Source organism: Helianthus annuus, chromosome 8, assembly GCF_002127325.2.
Source record: "Helianthus annuus cultivar XRQ/B chromosome 8, HanXRQr2.0-SUNRISE, whole genome shotgun sequence".
Lineage (NCBI taxonomy): Eukaryota > Viridiplantae > Streptophyta > Magnoliopsida > Asterales > Asteraceae > Helianthus > Helianthus annuus.
In genome coordinates, this window is record NC_035440.2 from 45,537,414 (window position 1) to 45,561,542 (window position 24,129).

Genomic DNA, 24,129 nt, shown 5'->3' on the forward strand with positions numbered 1-24,129 from the left:
AAGTCCACGAATTCCTTAATTGGGAACATTTGCATGAAAACTTCCATTCTGGATATCTTCTTTGAATACCATTAGTTGACTTTAGTACCATATGACCATCGGGATATCTTTGTGGTCCCATGCATTAAACCTCCATACTGATCAGGCATGGAAACAATCTATGGAAAATTTTAAGATACATCAATCCTCATATGGCGCTTTTATCATACTGTCTGGTATTCGCAATCGATTGACATCAAGGAGATATCAACTGTATATGCCGACGCACTTCCTCTAGAGAGAAGATACTTCAAAAATTTACGGTTGAAGGTTTCTGATGGGAACAGAAGAAATGGTTCTTATGATTTCGCTTGTAAGTTTTACCTTACCCTTAATATCTGGGTTCTTACGGAATATTTTCTAAAAGTTTGCTAAGCTTATGGTTTTATGAGAAACTTATCAGTACCCGAAACCAAACGAAATTCTTCAGGAGGGTTAAACGCCTCTATTCTTAATCCTTTTAAACTCAGCTGCAGAATCTTTAACAAATTCGAGGCAGTCTTAGCTTTGACTGGCTATTTCTTAATCTATATAACATGAGTAGCTGAGGTAGATCCTTACTGGACTTACGATGAGCAGGTTTTGAGAACTTTTCATGACTTTTCTTATATCCTTTCAGGCAGCTGTGTTAATTTCAGTTTTGGAGACTAACTTCATTAACGTTGAGGCTCACATCTGTTGCGCCATTAACACTTGTCGCATCTTCTAGCATCGCGACTGTTGTTTGTCCTTTCCGAGTTTTCCATACTCGAAGCTTTGGTATTAAATACCAATTTCAACAAGTGCTCAGGCAGTCCTTATCATGTTTCTTCCTTGAATTGCCAAGGGGTTAACATAAAAAGTCTTGATAACCACTTGCTTCTTATTACCCACAATATGGGTTTAGCTATAAGATGACCAATCCATTCCTATCACTATATCGAATCCCTCTATTTCAATGGAAACAAGGACAGTGGAAAAGAATGGTTTCTAATAACATCCATCTAATATTGCTGAAGCAGTTTCGAGGGTACCATTGGCCAATCCTACTTTATACTTAACGCTTAGAGTTTTTAACAGGCAGATTTAAAGATTTACAAAATCCATTGTCTACAAAAGACTTATCTGAACCTGAATTAAGTAATACTCTAGCATGAGCGTTATTGATAAAGAAGTACCTGTTGCGATGTTGTCATCCTGATTAGCTTCTTGAGCATCCATTTGAGAGTGTCCAGCGTTGGTCTTCTTAGCCTCCCCAGGCTTCTTGGTTTTATTTGGGCAATTACTCCTGATATGCCTTTTCTCGTTGCAACCATAACAGGTTGCATCTTCCAGCTTCTTGCAATCCAACATCTTGTGGCCTTTGGTCTTGCAAATTCCACACAATTTAGCACGTGGGTCTATCATGCATTTTCCAAAATGTTGCTTTCTGCAGTTACTGCATTTGGGTTTTGCCTTCTTTGGCTTGGACTGGTTTGAACCGGCCTTACCCTTTTTGCAACCTTTATTTGGGGTGTCATCGGACTTTTGCTTATGATCCTTTAACGCACGGTCCACAGCGTTGTTTACGGCTACATCTATCATAGCCTGTAACTCGGTGCCCGTTAAATTCAGTCTTGCATCATCATTCTGATTAACTGGATGATTGGGAGTTTCGGAGGGGTCGGCCATGATGATGCTTCGAATGCTACAAACTAAGTGGTAATAATTTATTTAATCATATAGGGAATTGTCGAACTTGATAATTAAATAGCCATGGTGCGAACAAACCATATAGGCCAATAGATAGTATAAGATTTATTTGATTATGTTTTGCCTAGGTTTTTAAATAAACCATCTTTGGCGTTCACACAGAATCTAATCCTTCTTATTAGACAGGGGATATAAGTCACAACTGTCAATGTCGTACAGACACTTTATACAGCACAAAGGCTTTTTTTTAAAGGATTCTTTAGATGGCACAAAGCCTTGTCACAATGACAATCTAAAACATAATCAATGATTCCTTTGGATCGGAAAATTTCATAACTCATTACCTTTTGACAGGAAGTTATGAATAACTATCTTTATCATGAATGCATCTTTGCCCGTAGGCATACATCTAAAAAGGATGTTTTGACATATACATCATGTTCGATGATTATTAGCCATGATTCTATTGACCATTTAGGCTAAAAGAAGGGTTGGAAGATTTCTAATACAAGGATGACAAGTGTGATTTCATCGCATCACCCATTGTCAGGAGTGTTAACACGTTTTCAGGTGTTTAACAAGAATCTGAATCTCTTTAAACAGGTCTTACCATCGTAGCCAGGTCCCTAACGACATTCAAGCTAGGTTATACCCTTTGAGACTCTTTTTAATATAAATACTGGCAGGAAAGGAATGATATTTATTTTATTCAGGATTTTCATTATAATTATCCTATATTTATTTAAAATATAACTATGGCACAAAAAGCCTAGTCACGTAGACAAGTTTAATTTATAACCAGGATTTTCACAGAATCGAGGTATTTGGGTCTGAATCACAGTTCATTACCCTTTCTTGACAGTGAGTTGCAGACTTCTACTGTCTCTTAGTCCCAGAGGACGTTATTTATTACCCGCAGGCACTTCATCCTTAAGGGATGGCTATTTTACTTACAGGGAATTGTAAATAAATCCCAATTTTCAAAGATGGCCTGTGTGATTTATACTGCATCACAATTTGCCCAGCATGTTAACATACTTTCAGATGTTAACCAAACTTTTGGAATGTTTTGGACAGGTTCTACCATCTTGGCCATGTCTATAATGACTCGTGGCTAGGTTTTACCCCGAAGATTCTCTTTTAATATTAAACGTAGAACAATCCTAAGTTGAGATGTTAATTATGGATCTGAATCTAATTATGGAGATACCATCTTGGCCCTGTCTTATATGACACCTGAGCTAGGTCTTGTCCTTTTTAGATTTTGCCATCTTATAATAATGGCAGATCCTATAATAGGAACGTTATTTTAAATCTAACCGTCCCACTAGAATTCATACAGGCACATGGTTGCCCTAAACGGGACTTCTAAGGAGTGATGCTGTCCTTGAAGGGACAGAAGGATAAATATGCCTTTAAAAGGATTACTAAGGAAAACGAGCTTTAATAAAAAGGAGTTTCTTTTTCATTTTATTTCTGAATGCTTCTCCTTGGCTTCATGTTAACCCCAGTCGCAGCACGAAGCTCGGCCTTCCCTAGGCTTCTAATGGGGATAAATTCCATTACGGCTTCTTTGCTTGGCGACGGATATAGAATTTAAAGCAACAATTCTCTGAATACAGATGAAAATATTCCTATGTTAAGTCTAGACTCAGAAGGTCAAGGAATGTGCTATTGTGTCATTGAGATTAAACACAAAAGGCTAGTGTTTAATTCACTCAACGTTGGCTCTGATACCAACCTGTCACACCCCGATATTTCCACGTATTACCGGTGGGCCCGGTGGGGAGTACGTGACGTAGTTGATATCATCATAATCAAACCACACAATTTAAATGCACAGCGGAAGCAAAATATATTACAATCCGATATGAAGTAATATCCAAGCATTACAATACGGAAAGTAAAAGATCCACAGGCGGATCGCAAATAAAATAAAACATTGTTCAACAGACTTCAGGCATCTAAGCTTGCGAGACTTCTATATGATGCTAGGAGAAACCAGCCTATTACGCGTAGTACCTGCACTTAGTCTTTTTGGGAAAATACGTCAGTTTTCACTGGTAAATACAATTTAACTGACTTATTTTGAAAAGGTTTTTAAAAATTGATTTGAATGCCCGTGGCACAAAACATTTTATAACTTGGGATAATTATTTGCCTAATAATCTTGTAAAAGAATTACATGTTCGTTCTGCGTTCAGTAGTCCGGGTCATGCCGGGTTAAAGATTAATAGACACACCACTTAATATAATTCCGCCGCGAGACTTCTCACGTACCGACGATTATACATGTTGTACAGCACTACGGGTGTACGCCTACACCCGAGTGCTAAGGTCGTGGCCATTCTTTGAATGATGCCAAGGATATCCGGGACATGGTCATTAAGCCCCCAAAGGCGTTAAACAAACAAAACAGCATTTTCAAACGGGTTAATTTGACTGCACATAACCAAGACCGGTTAAGGTCAATTCCCCGACCAAGCGGTATTTTATATACCGTACCCCAAGCCCGTATAGGGAAAATAAGTTAAACGTATTTACCTGAGCTAAATATAAATTTAATCCCAGCCGTATACCACCAAGCAAGTACAGATAGCTTTTACTAGGCTCCTAAATCTGGAACGAAGGTTTTTAATAACCTATTAGATTTCTAACGGGTCTTTAATTTGGCCTAAGCCTAGACCGGTTAGTTCTTAAATGAAGATTACGGTTTAAACGCACGATAAGGAGAAGACCGTTTTCGAATGTGGTTTTGACCCAACAAGCTTGCATACTTGTTTAATATGGGTAACTTAATCACATTCTGGATTTTGAGACTGAAATGATATGGTTTGACCCGTTTCGACTAAAATGGGTAAACTAGTTACCTACGCCGATCCGAATGCATAAAGTGCGTAACGAGTAACCATAAGAGTCATATACAGGTTTCCTAAGTTAATATGCCTTAAACATGTTGTGATATCAGAATGATACCTTCCATTATGCCCCAAATGGTTTTTAAACCCAAACTATGCCTCATAAGGGCATTTTGGTCATTTTAAAGGGTGTAAAAGTGTTTAAATGATATTCTGAGTTACAGGTCTGAATAAATCAGTAAACCTACTCATTTTATTAATTTATAACAGTAGGGTATAAGTCCTATGTGAAATTTATCAATCTTAACCATTCTAGACTCCGTAGGGGCGTTTTGGTAATTTCACATATGCTTAAAAGGTCAAAACTGGAATTCTGATCTTAAGATATTCTCCTACTGTTTAAAATATAAAATTATACTGAATACATCAGTAGGTTTCAACCTCATATGCTTAATTAGGTTCTAGTACATACTTATGCGTTAAAAACGCTTAAAAAGGCGATTTGGAGCCATTTCCGGGTTTTATATAGAAAGCTGACATTTTTAATATTCCAGAAGGCTCAAAATAATTTATTTAACATATTAGATCAGTAGAAAAAGGTTTGGGGTCAATCGGTTTTATAAAACTCATTTTATAGCCCAAAAGGGCAAAACTGGCATTAGCCGAATTAAGCTTAGAACACTAAGTTATGCTAAGCCTAAAATTAAATAAAAATTTCTAAAAATCCCAAAATATTATTTTAATACAGTAGGTACAAAGTTTTGTATAAAAATTTGGGTTTAGATAGGCTATATGCAATTTACGCTATTTAATTACTAAAGAAGCTTCTAATTACGCTATTGAGCATAACTCCTAACCTAGACCTCAAACTGATGTCAAATTTTATGTACAAGTTTATAATTCAGTAGTGAAGGTTTCTATCCTCTCACATTTTCAAAAATATCGTTTTAAGGTCAAAAGGGCATAACGGTCAACAATTCGGCATATAACGGAAACTTGCAAATGAATAGGATAACTAAGGATTCAGGTTGTATAACCTCAGAGGGTTATACTAACCTATAACATGATCCTAATAGAATCCTAAGGCATATCTAAGCTAAGCTAAATCGGGTCAGAACTGAAAGTCAAAGCAAAAGTCAACTTTTGCGACTTTCGGTTCCGAACCGAGCCTATACTTAGAATTGTCGGGTTGAACATGCTTAGACATGTTCAATTAATAATTACCAAGTTATTAATATGAGAAAACTGATTTTATGGCTTCTATATTAATAGTTATGTATTTATTTAAAACTAACCCGTTTGACTTTTATTTGACCCGACAATTTAACTAAGTAAACGTGGTAATTAGGAGGTGCCCTTTGGCGGGTTTAACACCCACCTAATTACGGTCACGTAGCCATGTTCGTTGCGAACCATGGCTTAGCCGTTTAAAAGTCAAAGCGTTTATCGAAACGCTTGACTTTTCGGCTATAACCGCTAAACAATAAAACTAAGAACGAAAGGATACTCACAAAGGGTCCAAGCAAGGATGGAAATGACCTTGGATGTTCAGGTATGAAGCCCTAAGGCCCCAACTTAGAACAATTCAGATCATGGGTGAAATGAGAGCAAGAATTAAGTGGGTTTATATAGGAAAGCAAGGACCGTTAGGATCGTTTCTTGGTAAACGTGATCAAATCTGGACCGTACACCTTTACCCACGGTTTTGGTAAACAATGGGCACCCCAAAACAGCCCCTAGGTTGATAAAAACCCACTTGAAACACCTGGAAACAGCTGGAACAGCTGGTAACAGCTGGTTACAGCTGGAAATTAAGTTTCTGAAATGGCAGTTTTGGTACCTGCATGCTTCTAGCCCCTTTCTGATGCGTTTGAGGCCCGTTAAACCATTTTTAAGCCTCTACAATGATGCCTAAACATGAGGGAGATGAAACATGCTCAAGAATATATCGGATGTCGGTTCGTTTGGTCGTACGGTCACGTTGTGCGTCTAATTACGACGAAACACGAACGGACGCGAAAAACGATCCAAACGACGCGTCGAATGGAATTTTATCATGGAGATCACTAAAATAAAATATTTTAGTGCTTACATAAATTTTGTTGGGTGTCCGGGGATATTCAGAATGCGAGATATGCGCAAAAGTGCAAACTTGTGCACTTTTTGACACTTTTAGTCCCTGCATGACATAAAAGTTTATTTTTGCGTACCAAACACCTCTAAACCTATATCTATGCTATATAAAGGATAAATAGGGTATGTTTAACTTATGGACATATTCCGGAAGGTCCGTTACCATACGATTCGACTTCCTTTTGCAGTTTGACGCAATTAGTCCCTTAATTGCGCAAAGTAGCGCGAAATGCCGTTTAATGATATCTAAGCCTTCCATGGCCCATAATAATCATTCCCAAGCATATATTTAAATATTACTACGCTCCCGATTCCTTAAATTGTCACCGAATGGCGTAGATTCAAAAGTTGACGCTTTAGGCCCCTCTATTGCGCAAACTTGCGCATTTCATCATTTATTAGCATTGAAGCCTCATCTAATCCATATTAGGCATTCTTGAAAGTATTATCAAACATCACGATGCTTCGGGTCCGCCAAAAGGTCATTCAGAGGTATAATTAAACATATTGACACTTTTAGCCCCTCTAACTTGCAAAGTTGCGCGTAACTTTACTTATAGGCATAAAAACCTTAGTTGGCCATTACTTGGCATTCCCGAGAGTATAATTAAATATCATGAAGCTCCCGGTTTGTTAAAAGGTCACTCAGAGGTAAGAATTAACATGTTGACGCTTTTAACCCTTCATTGCGCAAACTTTCAATTCATTACGCAAACGGCTACACTTTATCATCAAGCGGCACGTTTGTGAACATCACCATCGTGAGAGGTTATTTAGAAACTTATTTTAGGTATGCTAACACTTCCAGTCCTTTAAAAATCAAATTTTTCGATTTTTCAAAAAAGTAGTTCCTAAACTTCGCTGTTTGACTTCATCAGGGTTTATTACACGTGTCAATACCTCATTGGACGTGATTTTACGAGGTGTTACATACCGTACATCCTCTAGAGGGAGGATACAAAATTTCAACGACAGAAGGCTTCTGCCAGGGACGGAATGAATAGTTCTTATGATTTCACCTGTAAGTTTTACCTTACACTTAACATCTGGGGTTCTTACGGGAAAGTTTCTTAAAAGTTTGCTAAACTTATGGTCTTATGAGAGACTTAGCAATACCTGAAACCCAACGTAATTCTTAGCAATAAAATCACCACAAGGGATTTATCTGGTGTCATTATTAAGGTGAGCTGCCTCTAATCGTACATCAGGAGGGTTAAAAGCCTCCATTCTTAATCCCTTTAAACTTAGCTAAAAATCTTTGACAAAATTTTGGGCGGACCCGACCTTGGCTGGTTATTTCTTAATCTATAAAATTTGAGCAGCTGAGGTAGATCCATAATGGATTTATAATGAGCAAGCTTTGAGACCTATTGTGCCCTCTTATTTCCGATGCTAACCACCATCAATTGCTTGCATTCAAGCTTAGATTTTGGGTAATTGGAATAGGGTACTATCTTAGTCAAAGAATTAAAATTTGCGACATACTGTCGACATCCTAGAACTTTTATGGTGAGGGTCAGAAAATTCTTATTCCATCTTTTTCCATTTCGATGCGAATAATAGATATTTCTAATAAGGTCCTTAACACTTGGTCCATCCCATAGTGTATAAGAGAATCTTTCTTGTGGACTTCATTAATGTCCTTATTAATTAAGGGTATTACCATCGAATGGCTGTGATGCATACCTCATAGTGTTCTTTTCAACGTAACCACTGATACACCTAATGGTTTCTACTTCATCAATTAATTTCCTGCAATCGATGGCCCCTTTTTACTTATTGAAGTCTCTGGACTTCCCCGAGACGAAGTACTTTTAAGTACATCCAAAAAAGAATGGGCTCCTTGCCATTTATGGTTTTGCTGGGTTTATTCTTCGCATTTGAAGTGCGAATAAAGTTCTTTTCATGTGCAGTGATATGTGTCTTAGAGCAAACAGCATTCAGCTTCTTGAACCCTTTTTATGACTTTTCTCATAGCCTTCCCGATAGTTGCGTTAATTACCGTTTTGGAGATTAACTTCATTAACATTGAGGTTCACATTTGATGCACCATTAACATTTGTCGCATTTCTAGCATCGCGACTGCTGTTTGTCTTTTCTGAGTTTCCATACTCGAAGCTTTGGTATTAAACACCAAACTCAGCAGATACATAGGCAATCCATACCATGTGTCTCCTTAAATTGTCAAAGGCTCACCATAAGGAGTCTTGATAACTACTTGCTTCTTATTACCCACAATGTGGGCTTAGCTATAAGATGATCAATCCATTCCTATCTCTATATCGAGTCCCTCTATTTCAACGGAAACAAGGACAGTGGAAAAGAATGGTTCCTAATGGATATAAAACATCCATCTAATATTGCTGAAGCAGTCTCTGAGGTACCATTGGCCAATCCTACTTTATACTTAACGCGTAGAGTTTTTAACAGGCAGATTTAATGATTCACAAAATCCATTGTCTATGAAAGACTTATCTGAACCTGAATTAAATAATACTCTAGCATGAGCGTTATTGATAAAGAAAGTACCTGTTGTGACGTTGTCATCCTGAATAGCCTCTTAATCATCTGTTTGAGAGCTTCCAGCTTTGGTCTTCTTAGCCTCTCCAGGCTTCTTGGTTTTATTCGGCCAATTTGTTTTGATGTGCCCTATTTCTTTGCAACCATAGCAGGTTGCGTCTCCCAACTTCTTGCAATCCAAGGTCTTATGCTCCTTGGACTTGCAGATTCCACAGGGTAAAGGCTGGGATTCAAATCTGCATTTCCCGAGGTGGTTTTTCTTACAGGTTTTGCATCTAGTCTTTTTACCTAACTGCTGGTTGTTTTTTCGAGTCCTTGCATTCATGGGTCTCGGGATCCACCTCTTTACAGATGACACATTCCCTGGTCTGCTCATAGTAACATTTTCCGAAGTGCTTCTTCCTGCAGGTTTTACACTCGGGTTTTGCCTCCTTTGGCTTGAACTGGCTATAGTTTGAACTGGCCTTACCCTTTTTACAACCCTTATTCGGGGTGCCATCGCACTTTCGCTTATGATCCTGCAACGCACGGTCCACAGCGTTGTTTACGGCTATATCTATCATAGCCTGTAACTCGGTGCCCGTTAAATTCAGTCTTGTATCATTATTCTGATTAACTGGATGATTGCGAGCTTCGGAGGGGTCGGCCATGATGATGCTTCAAAGGCTACAAACCAAGTAGTAATAGCTTATTTAATTATAGGGAATTGTCGAACTTGATAATTAAATAGCCATGGTGCAAACAAACCATATAGGCCAATAGATAGTATTAAGTTTATTTGATTATGTTTTGCCTAGGTTTTTAAATAAACCTTCATAGGCGTTTAAACGGAATATGATTATTCATATTTATTAGACAGGGGACATTAGTCACAACTGTCAATGTCGTTCTGACATTTTATATAGCACAAGGGCTTGTTCCAAAAGACTTTTTGATGGCACTGAGGCCTTGTCAATAGGGAAAATTTTAAAACATAATCAATGATTCCTTCGGATCAGAGAATTTCATAGTTCATTGTCTTGACAAGAAGTTATGAAATAAAACTATCTTTTTCATGCATACATCCTTACCCGCAGGTATACATCCCAGATGGATGTTTAGATGCGTACATCATGTTCGACGTTTATTAGACATGATTCCTATTGATACTTTAGGCTAAACGAGGGGTTTGGAAGATTTCTAATACAAGGATGACAAGTGTGATTTCATCGCATCACCCATTGTCAGGAGTGTTAACACGTTTTTAGGTGTTTAACAAGGATCTAAATCTCTTTAAACAGGTCTTACCATCGTAGCCAGGTCCCTAACGACATTCAAGCTAGGTTATACCCTTTGAGACTCTTTTTAATATAAATACTGGCAGGAAAGGAATGATATTTATTTTATTCAGGATTTTCATTATAATTATCCTAAATTTATTTAAAATATAACTATGGCACAAAAAGCCTAGTCACGTAGACAAGTTTAATTTATAACCAGGATTTTCACAGAATCGAGGTATTTGGGTCTGAATCACAGTTCATTACCCTTTCTTGACAGTGAGTTGCAGACTTCTACTGTCTCTGAGTCCCAGAGGACGTTATTTATTACCCGCAGGCACTTCATCCTTAAGGGATGGCTATTTTACTTACGGGGAATTTTAAATAAATCCCAATTTTCAAAGATGGCCTGTGTGATTTATACTACGTCACAATTTGCCCAGCATGTTAACATACTTTCAGATGTTAACCAAACTTTTGGAATCTTTTGGACAGGTTCTACCATCTTGGCCATGTCTATAATGACTCGTGGCTAGGTTTTACCCCGAAGATTCTCTTTTAATATTAAACGCAGAACAATCCTAAGTTGAGATGTTAATTATGGATCTGAATCTAATTATGGAGATACCATCTTGGCCCTGTCTTATATGACACCTAAGCTAGGTCTTGTCCTTTTTAGATTTTGCCATCTTATAATAATGGCAGATCCTATAATAGGAACGTTATTTTAAATCTAACCGTCCCACTAGAATTCATACAGGCACATGGTTGCCCTAAACGGGACTTCTAAGGAGTGATGCTGTCCTTGAAGGGACAGAAGGATAAATATGCCTTTAAAAGGATTACTAAGGAAAACGAGCTTTAATAAAAAGGAGTTTCTTTTTCATTTTATTTCTGAATAATTCTCCTTGGCTTCATCTTAACCCCAGTCGCAGCACGAAGCTCGGCCTTCCCTAGGCTTCTAATGGGGAGAAATTCCATTACGGCTTCTTTGCTTGGCGACGGATATAGAATTTAAAGCAACAATTCTCCGAATACAGATGAAAATATTCCTATGTTAAGTCTAGACTCAGAAGGTCAAGGAATGTGCTATTGTGTCACTGAGATTAAACATAAAAGGCTAGTGTTTAATTCACTCAACGTTGGCTCTGATACCAACCTGTCACACCCCAATTTTCCACGTGTCACTGGTGGGCCCGGTGGGGAGCACGTGACGCATCATAGTCAAACCACACAATTTAAATGCACAACGGAAGCAAAATATATTACAATCCGATATGAAGTAATATCCAAGTATTACAAACGGAAAGTAAAAGATCCACAGGCGAATCGCAAAATAATATAAAACATTGTTCAACAGACTTCAGGCATCTAAGCTTGCGAGACTTCTATTTGATGCTAGGAGAGACCAGCCTATTACGCGTAGTACCTGCACTTAGTCTTTTTGGGAAAATACGTCAGTTTTCACTGGTAAATACAATTTAACTGACTCATTTTGAAAAGGTTTTAAAAATTGATTTGAATGCCCGAGGCACAAAACATTTTATAACTTGGGACAATTATTTGCCTATAATCTTGTAAAAGAATTACATGTTTGTTAGGGTTCAGTGTCCGGGTCGTGCCGGATTAAAGTTTAATAGACACACCACATAGTATAGTTCCGCCGCCAGATTTCCTCTCGTACCGACTGTTATACTTTATTTAATGCACTACGGGTGTACGCCTACACCCGTATGCTAAGGTCGTGGCTATTCTTTGAATGATGCCAAGGATATCCGGGACATGGTCATTAAGCCCCCAAAGGCGTTATACAAACAAAACAGCATTTTCAAACGGGTTATTTGACTACTCTTAACCACCGACCGGTTAAGGTCAATTACCCGACCAAGCGGTATTTTATATACCGTATCCCAAGCCCGTATAGGGAAAATAAGTTAAACGTATTTACCTGAACTAAATATAAATTTAATCCCAGCCGTATAACACCAAGCAAGTACAGATAGCTTTTACTGGGCTCCTAAATCTGGAACGAAGGTTTTTAATAACCTATTAGATTTCTAACGGGTCTTTAATTTGGCCTAAGCCTAGACCGGTTAGTTCTTAAATGAAGATTACGGTTTAAACGCACGATAAGGCGAAGACCGTTTTTAGAATGTGGTTTTGACCCAACAAGCTTGCATACTTGTTTAATATGGGTAACTTAATCACATTCTGGATTTTGAGACCGAAATGATATGGTTTGACCCGTTTCGGCTATAATGGGTAAACTAGTTACCTACGCCGATCCGAACGCATAAAGTACGTAACGAGCAACCATAAGAGTCAAATACAAGTTTCCGAGGTTAATATGCCCAAAAATATGTTGTGATATCAGAATGATACCTTCCATTATGCCCCAAATGGTTTTAAACCCAAACTATGCCTCATAAGGGCATTTTGGTCACTTTAAAGGGTGTAAAAGGGTTTAAATGACATTCTGAGTTCCATGTCTGAACAAATCAGTAAACCTACTCATTTTACCATGTTATAACAGTAGGGTATTGATCCTATTGCGAAATTTATCAATCTTAACCATTCTAGACACCGTAGGGGCGTTTTGGTAATTTCACATGGGCCTAAAAGGTCAAAGCTGGAATTCTGATCTCAAGATATTCTCCTACTGTTTAAAATATAAAATTTTACTGAATACATCAGTAGGTTTCAACCTTATATGCTTAAATTGGTTCTAGCACATACTTATGTGTTAAAAACGCTTAAAAAGGCGATTTGGAGCCATTTCTGGGTTTTATATAAAAAGCTGATATTTTTAAAATTCCAGAAGGCTCAAAATAATTTATTTAACATATTAGATCAGTAGAAAAAGGTTTGGGGTCAATCGGATTTATAAAACTCATTTTATAGCCCAAAAGGGCAAAACCGGCATTAGCCGAATTAAGCTTAGAACACTAAGTTATGCTCAGCCTAAAATTAAATAAAAATTTCTAAAAATCCCAAAATATTATTTTAATACAGTAGGTATCAAGTTTTGTACAAAAATTTGGGTTTATATAGGCTATATGCAATTTATGCTATTTAATTACTAAAGAAGCTTCTAATTACGCTATTGAGCATAACTCCTATTCTAGACCTCAAACTGATGTCAAATTTTATGGACAAGTTTATAATTCAGTAGTGAAGGTTTCTATCCTCTCACATTTTCAAAAATATCGTTTTAAGGTCAAAAGGGCATAACGGTCAACAATTTGGCATATAACGGAAACTTGCAAATGAATAGGATAACTAAGGATTCAGGTTGTATAACCTCAGAGGGTTACACTAACCTATAAAATGATCCTAAAGGAATCCTAAGGCATATCTAAATAAGTCTAATTCGGGTCAGAACTGAAAGTCAAAGCAAAAGTCAACTTTCGCGACTTTCGGCTCCCAACCGGGCCTATACTTAGAATTGTCGGGTTGAATCATGCTTAGACATGTTCAACTAATATTTACCAAGTTATTAATGTGGCAAAACTGATTTTATGACTTCTAATTTAATAGTTATGCATTTTGTTTAAAACTAACCCGTTTGACTTTAAGTTGACCCGACAATTAAACTAAGTAACGTGGTAATTAGGAGGCGCCCTTTTAAGGGTTAATTACCTACCTAATTACGGTCACGTAGCCATGTTCGTTGCGAACCATGGCTTAGCCGTTTAAAAGTCAAAGCGTTTATCGAAACGCTTGACCTTACGGCTATAACCGCTAAATAATTAAACTAGGAACGAAAGGATACTCACAAAGGGTCCAAGCAAGGATGGAAATGACCTTGGATGTTCAGGTATGAAGCACTAAGGCCCCAACTTAGAACAATTCAGATCATGGGTGAAATGAGAGCAAGAATTAAGTGGGTTTATATAGGAAAGCAAGGACCGTTAGGATCGTTTCTTGGTAAACGTGATCAAATCTGGACCGTACACCTTTACCCACGGTTTTGGTAAACAATGGGCGCCCCAAAACAGCCCCTAGGTTGATAAAAGCCCACTTGAAACACCTGGAAACAGCTGGAACAGCTGGTAACAGCTGGTAACAGCTGGAAATTAAGTTTCTGAAATGGCAGTTTTGGTCCCTGCATGCTTCTAGCCCCTTTCTGATGTGTTTGAGGCCCGTTAAACCATTTTTAAGCCTCTACAATGATGCCTAAACATGAGGGACATGAAACATGCTCAAGAATATGTCGGATGTCGGTTCGTTTGGTCGTACGGTCACGTTGTGCGTCTAATTACGACGAAACACGAACGGACGCGAAAAACGATCCAAACTTGCGCATTTCATCATTTATTAGCATTGAAGCCTCATCTAATCCATATTAGGCATTCTTTAAAGTATTATCAAACATCACGATGCTTCGGGTCCGCCAAAAGGTCATTCAGAGGTATAATTAAACATATTGATACTTTTAGCCCCTCGAACTTGCAAAGTTGCGCGTAACTTTACTTATCGGCATAAAAACCTTAGTTGGCCATTACTTGGCATTCCCGAGAGTATAATTAAATATCATGTAACGTCCATAATTTCCTTTGAATATTTATTAAATAGCAATGTACTTTTCTAATAAAATTTGGGCATGACCCGTTTGAAAAACGAGTGGTCCCCTGTTTTATATAATCCAAAATCATTCGAAGACACAACATACACGTCAAAACATACCATGTTTTACTTACAAAACCATTTAGTTTATGTACACGCTTACGACAAGTTTTCCAAAAGACAACATGATGAAAACTAAGTTTATGTACTAGACGAAAACATAAGTGACAAAGTATTAAACATTGACTTTTACAAAATGCGGAACGCTTGACGGGCTTAAGGCGTGTTCGAACCGGGCGAAGCTTGATAGCTAGACATGAGATTTACCTACATGACCACAACATCAAAACTCATTAGAACAAAAATTTCCTTCTTTAACTCAAGAATCTAACTTACGGACTTGTAATAGATGTGACATTTACAACATACACTTTACTTCATTCTTTCATTCTTGCACGGTAATGTATTCCAACGGAACTTCTTACCATTCCTTCTAGATTTACAATAGCATTATTCGACCCATTCAAAAGAAGGGTCCAAACATACATTCTCTCCCTACTTGATTCGAATTAATACATTATTTGATCAACACATATCTATAGTGAAAGCTAAAATTGTACAAGTAGCGTACCTCGGTCTTGATTCCCTTGTTGCTTCACTTGACTCGAACTTTCTTCCTTAACTCCTACACGTAACCATCCATTCCTTTAGTTTATGTTTCATACTAAATTTCGCATAACAATCGATTAACATCATGCAATTTACTTCACGCATTCATAAACACATTCAATTTACTTAAAGTTATGGCTTGCAAGACTAACATTTTCATTGAGGCAATTTGTCAAACACTTGGTGTGCACAATATCAACAAAGCACAAGGTACAAGTGTTCATAGCATAATTCTACATGTTCCCTTTCTAATCTAACAAGAAGAAATCAAATTCACATCTTTTCTTTCATCCTATCTAATTCTCCCTATCACATTCAGATTAGGTATCAATTTACCTCCATAAACATGATATCATAATTCACCTTGCTCAACCTATTCCTACAACAAGTGGGTATGAACCCTAATCCCCCAAACAATCGAAATTAAACCAATTCCTCCATCTATTGTGAACTCCTAACTCACGATTACACAAGATTTCCACATAATTTCATGATTGGGTTAAAACCCACTTTCTACAAACCATCCAAAACAGAAATTATTACTTACCAATCGTTAAACAAGCTCAGATCATTCGAAATTTGAGTTCATGCATCCATTTAGGCTCCTAATTCCCTTTTGATTTTGAGAAGTTCATGAAGTTAGGGTTTGTCCCCTTGCTTCTTTGCTCTGGTCGATCCACACATCACAGAGATGTGTGTGTTTTTTTTTAATTTTTGTTTTTATTTATTTCTTTTTACTAAAACTTCCATCCCTTTTTAACAAATCTAGTCCCTCTAAACCTTAGATTGGTTATTTTGCCATTTAACTTTCCTTCTAACAAGTTACTAACATACTAGGTTAAATATAACATGTCTAGATATTACAAATAACATAAATAAATTGCATATTTTGGGGTGTTACAAGTCTACCCCCCTTAAAAGAGGTTTCGTCCCCGAAACCTTAATACGTACCAAATAATGTCGGGTAGAGCTTCCTCATTTCATCTTCTAACTCCCATGTAAGGTCTGATCCTTTCCGATGTTGCCATTGCACCAAGACTTGCTTTATAGTTTTGTTCCGAAGGTGCGTTACCTTGGAATCCTTGATAGCTATCGGTCTCTCGATACAATTCAATTTTTCATCCAGCTCAATATCGTCAAGGGGCACATATGCCGTCTCTTCCGCTAAACACCTTCTCAGTTGTGACACATGAAATGTGTCATGTATTCCATCCAAAGTTGGCGGTAATTCCAACCGATAAGCTACCTCCCCAACCCGTGCTACAATCTTGAAAGGTCCTATGTAGCGTGGACCTAACTTTCCTCGCTTACGGAAACGGATTATACCTTTCCATGGGGAAACCTTTAATAACACATAATCACCTATTTGAAATTCGATGGGTCGCCTCCTTTGATCTGCATAGGCCTTTTGTCGATCTTGAGCCGCTTTTAAACGGGCTCGCACAAGATCGATTTTCTCGTTAGTTTTAGCCACTACCTCATTGGGTGCAATTTCTCTCTGCCCCACCTCTCCCCAACAAATTGGAGTTCTACACTTTCTTCCGTACAACAATTCATACGGTGCCATTCGAATGCCGTTGTGGTAGCTATTGTTGTATGAAAATTCCACCAACGGCAAGTGGTCATACCAGCTTCCCCCGAAGTCTATCACACATGCTCGCAGCATGTCGATAAGTGTTTGAATGGTTCGCTCGGACTGACCATCCGTTTGGGGGTGGTAGGCGGTACTGAAATGTAATTTTGTACCCATACTTTCATGAAAACCTTGCCAATATCGAGATGTGAATCGGGTATCTCGATCCGACACAATAGATACAGAAACTCCGTGTCGTGATATTATCTCGTTAACATAGATCTCCGCCATCTTTTCGGAAGAGAAAGCTTCCCGAATGGGTAAGAAGTACGCGCTCTTGGTGAGGCGGTCTACGATCACCCATATAGCATCGTGACCTTTCCTTGTCTTAGGAAGCTTGGTCACTAGGTCCATCGTCAATTCTTCCCATTTCCATACCGGAATCTCTAACGGTTGCAACTTCCCATATGGTTTCTGATGTTCTGCCTTTACCTGCAGGCATGTCAAACATTTTGCAACATACTTGACGATATCACGTTTCATACCGGGCCACCAATAACCTTTCTTCAAGTCTAAATACATTTTTGTAGCTCCAGGATGAACCGAAAATCGGGATTTGTGAGCTTCTTGGAGTAATGCACCCTTTGCTTCGCTAAACCGAGGTATCAAAATACGACCATACATGGTTTTAATTCCATCGGATCTTTCTTCGAATTTATCCACAAACCCCTTTGTTCTTTCCTTTTTAGAATCCATTCCGCTTAGTGACTTGATTTGGGCTTCTTTAACCATTTCGAGAAATCGAGGTGTAATTACCATCTTCATGGACTTTACTTGAATTGGAGGCGGGTAATCCTTTCGGCTCAGGGCATCGGCTACTACGTTAGCTTTACCCGGATGATAAAGGATCTCACAATCATAATCTTTAAGAAGTTCTAACCACCTTCGTTGCCTCATATTTAATTCCCTTTGCTCGAAAAAGTATTTAAGGCTTTTGTGGTCAGAATAAATAACACTTTTCGTACCGTAAAGATAGTGCCTCCATATCTTCAAAGCAAACACTACTGCAGCTAACTCCAAATCATGGGTTGGATAATTACTTTCGTGTGTCTTCAATTGCCTAGAAGCATAGGCAATGACTCTACCCTTTTGCATCAAAACACATCCCAACCCTTGGTGTGACGCATCCGTAAACACCACCAAGTCTTCCGTTCCATCAGGTAAGGTTAGTACCGGGGAACTCGACAGCTTTTCTTTCAAGGTTTGAAACGCCCTCTCTTGATCTGCAACCCATGAAAGCTTCTCATCCTTCTTGGTTAACTTGGTCAACGGCAAGGCCAATTTAGAAAAGTCTTGGATAAATCTCCTATAATAGCCTGCTAAACCCAAAAAGCTTCTTACTTCACTTGGGTTTTTGGTAGGTACCCATTTCATAACGGCTTCCCCCTTTGACGGGTCTACTAAGATACCATCCGCATTAATCACATGACCGAGAAATTGTACCTCTCTAAGCCAAAAAGCACACTTGGAGAATTTCGCGTACAATTTCTCCTTGCGAAGTACTTCAAGAACCTCACGTAAATGGCATGCATGTTCGGCTTTACTTCGGGAATAAACCAGGATGTCATCGATAAAAACTATAACGAATTTGTCTAACATGGGCCGACAAACTCGATTCATAAGATCCATGAACGCGGCAGGCGCGTTCGTTAATCCAAAGGACATTACTAAGAACTCGTAATGCCCGTATCGCGTTCTAAAAGCCGTTTTCGCCACATCCTCATCTCGCACTCTTAACTGATGGTACCCGGACCGCAAATCTATTTTTGAAAACCAACTTGCCCCTTGTAACTGATCGAAGAGATCATCGATTCGGGGCAATGGGTATCGGTTTTTCACCGTCAGCTTGTTCAACTCGCGGTAATCGATGCACATGCGCATCGAACCATCTTTCTTTTTGACAAAAAGTACAGGCGCTCCCCATGGCGACACACTCGGGCGTATAAATCCCTTGTCGAGCAATTCTTGTATTTGTACCATTTACTCCCGCATTTCAGTTGGGGCCAACCTATAAGGAGCCTTGGCTACCGGTTTGGCATCGGGATACAATTCAATCTTAAAATCTACTTCACGTTTCGGCGGAAGCCCCGACAAATCTTCCGGAAAAACATCGAGAAACTCGTTCACGACTTCAACCTCTTCTATCTTAGGGGTATTCTGCTTAGTATCCACCACATAAGTTAGAAATGCCTTGCTTCCATTTCGTACGTACTTGTATACTTGGACTATAGAACAAAGCTTCAAATTGATATTCCTTTCCCCTTGTATGCTTACTCGTTTTCCTCCCGATGTTAACACATGAATCACCTTCTTCTCACATTGAATTTCGGCCTGATGTTTAGCTAGCCAATCCATGCCAACTATAACCTTAAATTCCCCCAATATCATGGGAATAAGGTCAATGGCAAACTTCTCGTCTTCAATGATTATTTCACAATTTCTACAAACTTCGTGCAACAAATAACTCTTACTATCGGCTATCTCTACTTCTAATGGTACATGCATTCTTTCGATTCTAAAAGAGGGGTGTGACACTAGTTCACTGGATACAAACGATCTACTGGCACCAGTATCAAATAACACGTACGTAGGCATCGAGTTCAATGAGAATATACCTGATACAACATTCGGGTGGTCCTTCGCTTCTTCGGTTGTGATCTGAAACATCCTCCCCTTAGCTCTTGGGGCTTCCTCCTTTCTTGCTTCCTTATCGGTTTTCTGTTGAAGCTTGGGACACTCAGCCTTAATATGACCCGGTTGGAAATAGTTGTAACACGTTCTGGAAGGATTTGGACACCTATAGTATGGGTGTCCCTCTTGACCACAATTGTAACAGCCCTTCTTCCCTTTCAAACACTCCCCCGTGTGTAACTTTCCGCACGTTTTGCATTTCGGAATACTACCCTTTGTCTTATCCTTCTTGCTTTGATCTTGAAATTTTGGTTTCTTTGAAGGGCTCGAGCTGGAAACATTCTCAGATACTCTCTTTTCGCCTCTTTCTGCCTGCCTTCTTAATTCAATCTCCCTGTCTCGGGCCAAATTGATGAGTTCATTCAAGGTTTCACATTTAGCAGGAATGATGAATTCCCGATACTCAGCCTTCAATACACCATAATAGCGGTTTATCTTCATTCTTTCCGTCCCCGCTATGTCTTTACAGAATTTCAGCTTATCGAGAAAGATGTTGGTGATTTCATCAATGGTTTCATCTTTCTGACGAAGATGTAAGAAATCTTCTTGGATTCTGTCAATGGCAGACTGCGGGCAGTGGTATTTTTGGAAAGGTTCCTTGAATTCTTGCCACGTTAAAGCTTGAACCTTGTCTTCCCCAATCTCTTTACTATAGGCATCCCACCAGTCTTTAGCTTGGAATTGTAACAACCCGGTGGCAAACATTACTTGATCCTCTTTTTCACAATGACTTCTCACAAACACCGCCTCTGTACTTGCAATCCATCTTTGACATGCTATAGGATCAATTTCTCCCTTGAAGGGTAATGGGTTGCATGCCATGAATTCCTTATAAGTACATTTGCGAGCCCCTTTCTTTCCTTGCATTTCTACAATCATTCCCTTCAACTCATCTATCTTGCTTGCCATCATCGTTTCCACCACTTCCAGTACATGACCTTCCACTTCTTGGGCTAAATGAGGGACGCTTGCTTGTATTGCCCTTCCGACCTCTTCTGAGATCATAGTTTTCAGTTGCTCCTGTTGTGTCACTTCATTGTCATTCGTATCCACCATCTACACATAAACATCATTCTTTATTTCAAGCATTCAATCATCCTTTCCATCATATAATCATTCTAATAGTACATAACTTCCTTTGAAAGTTAACGTTCATGCATACTATCATTCTTTAGAGTCTTCTTATAACGCTCACAATACTTCACGTATGATAGAAAACATTAAACAAATCATCGCAATTGATATAGGCTGAAAACAGTCTCCACCGTAAGTTACGGTGTCACCGTAAGTTACGGTGTCACCGTAACTTACGGTGGCATTATTTTTCTTACGGTGTAAAGCTACTGCCTTACGGCAGAGGAATTTTGTCCCAGTGTCTACCGTAAGCTACGGTAGCCACCGTAGCTTACGGTGACGCCCAGCATACTATGATAAATTTCCTATTTTGCAGCCATCTTTCCAACCCGTTTTAACCCGAACCAGTCCGTTTCATCCCAAACTTTTACACATCATCCCATAATGATTTTCCTATCATTCCTTAGCTAACTCATTCATAATGCAAAATCAACTTTAAAGGTACTTACTTGCTTCGCGCCGCGGATCGAACACACACTTCACATGAGCTTCCGGTTTGAGTTCAAGCATTTAATGCTTGAATCCCTCAAACCTACACTCTGATACCAACTTGTAACGTCCATAATTTCCTTTGAATATTTATTAAATAGCAATGTACTTTTCTAATAAAATTTGGGCATGACCCGTTTGAAAAACGAGTGGTCCCCTGTTTTATATAATCCAAAATCGTTCGAAGACACAACATACACGTCAAAACATACCATGTTTTACTTACAAAACCATTTAGTTTATGTACACGCTTACGACAAGTTTTCCAAAAGACAACATGATGAAAACTAAGTTTATGTACTAGACGAAAACATAAGTGACAAAGTATTAAACATTGACTTTTACAAAATGCGGAACGCTTGACGGGCTTAAGGCGTGTTCGAACCGGGCGAAGCTTGATAGCTAGACATGAGATTTACCTACATGACCACAACATCAAAACTCATTAGAACAAAAATTTCCTTCTTTAACTCAAGAATCTAACTTACGGACTTGTAACAAATGTGACATTTACAACATACACTTTACTTCATTCTTTCATTCTTGCACGGTAATGTATTCCAATGGAACTTCTTACCATTCCTTCTAGATTTACAATAGCATTATTCGACCCATTCAAAAGAAGGATCCAAACATACATTCTCTCCCTACTTGATTCAAAATAATACATTATTTGATCAACACATATCTATAGTGAAAGCTAAAATTGTACAAGTAGCGTACCTCGGTCTTGATTCCCTTGTTGCTTCACTTGACTCGAACTTTCTTCCTTAACTCCTACACGTAACCATCCATTCCTTTAGTTTATGTTTCATACTAAATTTCGCATAACAATCGATTAACATCATGCAATTTACTTCACGCATTCATAAACACATTCAATTTACTTTAAGTTATGGCTTGCAAGACTAACATTTTCATTGAGGCAATTTGTCAAACACTTGGTGTGCACAATATCAACAAAGCACAAGGTACAAGTGTTCATAGCATAATTCTACATGTTCCCTTTGTAATCTAACAAGAAGAAATCAAATTCACATCTTTTCTTTCATCCTATCTAATTCTCCCTATCACATTCAGATTAGGTATCAATTTACCTCCATAAACATGATATCATAATTCACCTTGCTCAACCTATTCCTACAACAAGTGGGTATGAACCCTAATCCCCCAAACAATCGAAATTAAACCAATTCCTCCATCTATTTTGAACTCCTAACTCACGATTACACAAGATTTCCACATAATTTCATGATTGGGTTAAAACCCACTTTCTACAAACCATCCAAAACAGAAATTATTACTTACCAATCGTTAAAGAAGCTCAGATCATTCGAAATTTGGGTTCATGCATCCATTTAGGCTCCTAATTCCCTTTTGATTTTGAGAAGTTCATGAAGTTAGGGTTTGTCCCCTTGCTTCTTTGCTCTGGTCGATCCACACATCACAGAGATGTGTGTGTTTTTTTTTTAATTTTTGTTTTTATTTATTTCTTTTTACTAAAACTTCCATCCCTTTTTAACAAGTCTAGTCCCTCTAAACCTTAGATTGGTTATTTTGCCATTTAACTTTCCTTCTAACAAGTTACTAACATACTAGGTTAAATATAACATGTCTAGATATTACAAATAACATAAATAAATTGCATATTTTGGGGTGTTACATATCATGAAGCTCCCGGTTTGTTAAAAGGTCACTCAGAGGTAAGAATTAACATGTTGACGCTTTTAACCCTTCATTGTGCAAACTTTCAATTAATTACGCAAACGGCTACACTTTATCATCAAGCGGCACATTTGTGAACATCACCATCGTGAGAGGTTATTTAGAAACTTATTTTAGGTATGCTAACACTTCTAGTCCTTTAAAAATCAAATTTTTCGATTTTTCGAAAAAGTAGTTCCTAAACTTCGTTGTTTGACTTCATCAGGGTTTATTACACGTGTCAATACCTCATTGGACGTGATTTTACGAGGTGTTACAGGATCAATCTGGTCGTAGTCTTCTTTGGTTAACTCAGAGTTTCCAATTTTTCCAGCTACAAGACCTTCATACGATTCTAGAACAGATGCAAGGAAACTCATTTGCTGCTTTGCTGCATTGATGCTCATTGTAGGAGAATTCTTCAGTTTAAGAGCAATGTTGCATAGAATCTCCTCAGTTTCATCAGAATTTGACTTTGAAGATGAATGGTATCCAAAATGATGACTTGTTGACGTTGTTTGTGGTTCTTTCATCTTCTCACCACTGAATGTTGTTTTCGGTGAACCAACGCCTTTCTCTGAAGGTACACTCCCTTTGTAGTACAAACCAACATTCTGTTGTTGTGAGGAACCAGTCATCTTGTTCTGTTTCTGCAGCTCCAGGTCATGACTTTCAATCTTTTCAAACAATGCATCAAGAGAAATCGTGTCATATAAAGCATCGTTTTTCAAAATAAAAACAAACGTTTGCCACTGATCAGCTC

At 38.3% G+C, this 24,129-nt stretch overlaps 1 protein-coding gene and 1 long non-coding RNA gene across 2 annotated transcripts; both read right to left on the reverse strand.

Moving 5' to 3' along the window:
* Nucleotides 1–15,140: 15,140 nt before the first annotated feature.
* On the reverse strand, nt 15,141–16,399 carry LOC110871078. The gene is made up of 3 exons (XR_002553464.2): nt 16,263–16,399; nt 15,678–15,731; nt 15,141–15,373 (listed from the first exon to the last, which is right to left on the reverse strand). It is a non-coding gene; the product is annotated as an uncharacterized LOC110871078 (long non-coding RNA).
* Nucleotides 16,400–19,328: 2,929 nt separating this feature from the next.
* Nucleotides 19,329–21,095, reverse strand: LOC110869946. The gene has a single exon (XM_022119147.1). The coding sequence runs from the start codon at nt 21,093–21,095 to the stop codon at nt 19,329–19,331; it is 1,767 nt and encodes a 588-aa protein (XP_021974839.1).
* Between the last annotated feature and the right edge of the window lie 3,034 nt (nt 21,096–24,129).

Bases quoted from the DNA above. Each gene is read 5' to 3' on its own strand.
- LOC110869946 (XM_022119147.1), bottom strand. From the start codon at position 21,095: ATGGTGGATACGAATGACAATGAAGTGACACAACAGGAGCAACTGAAA.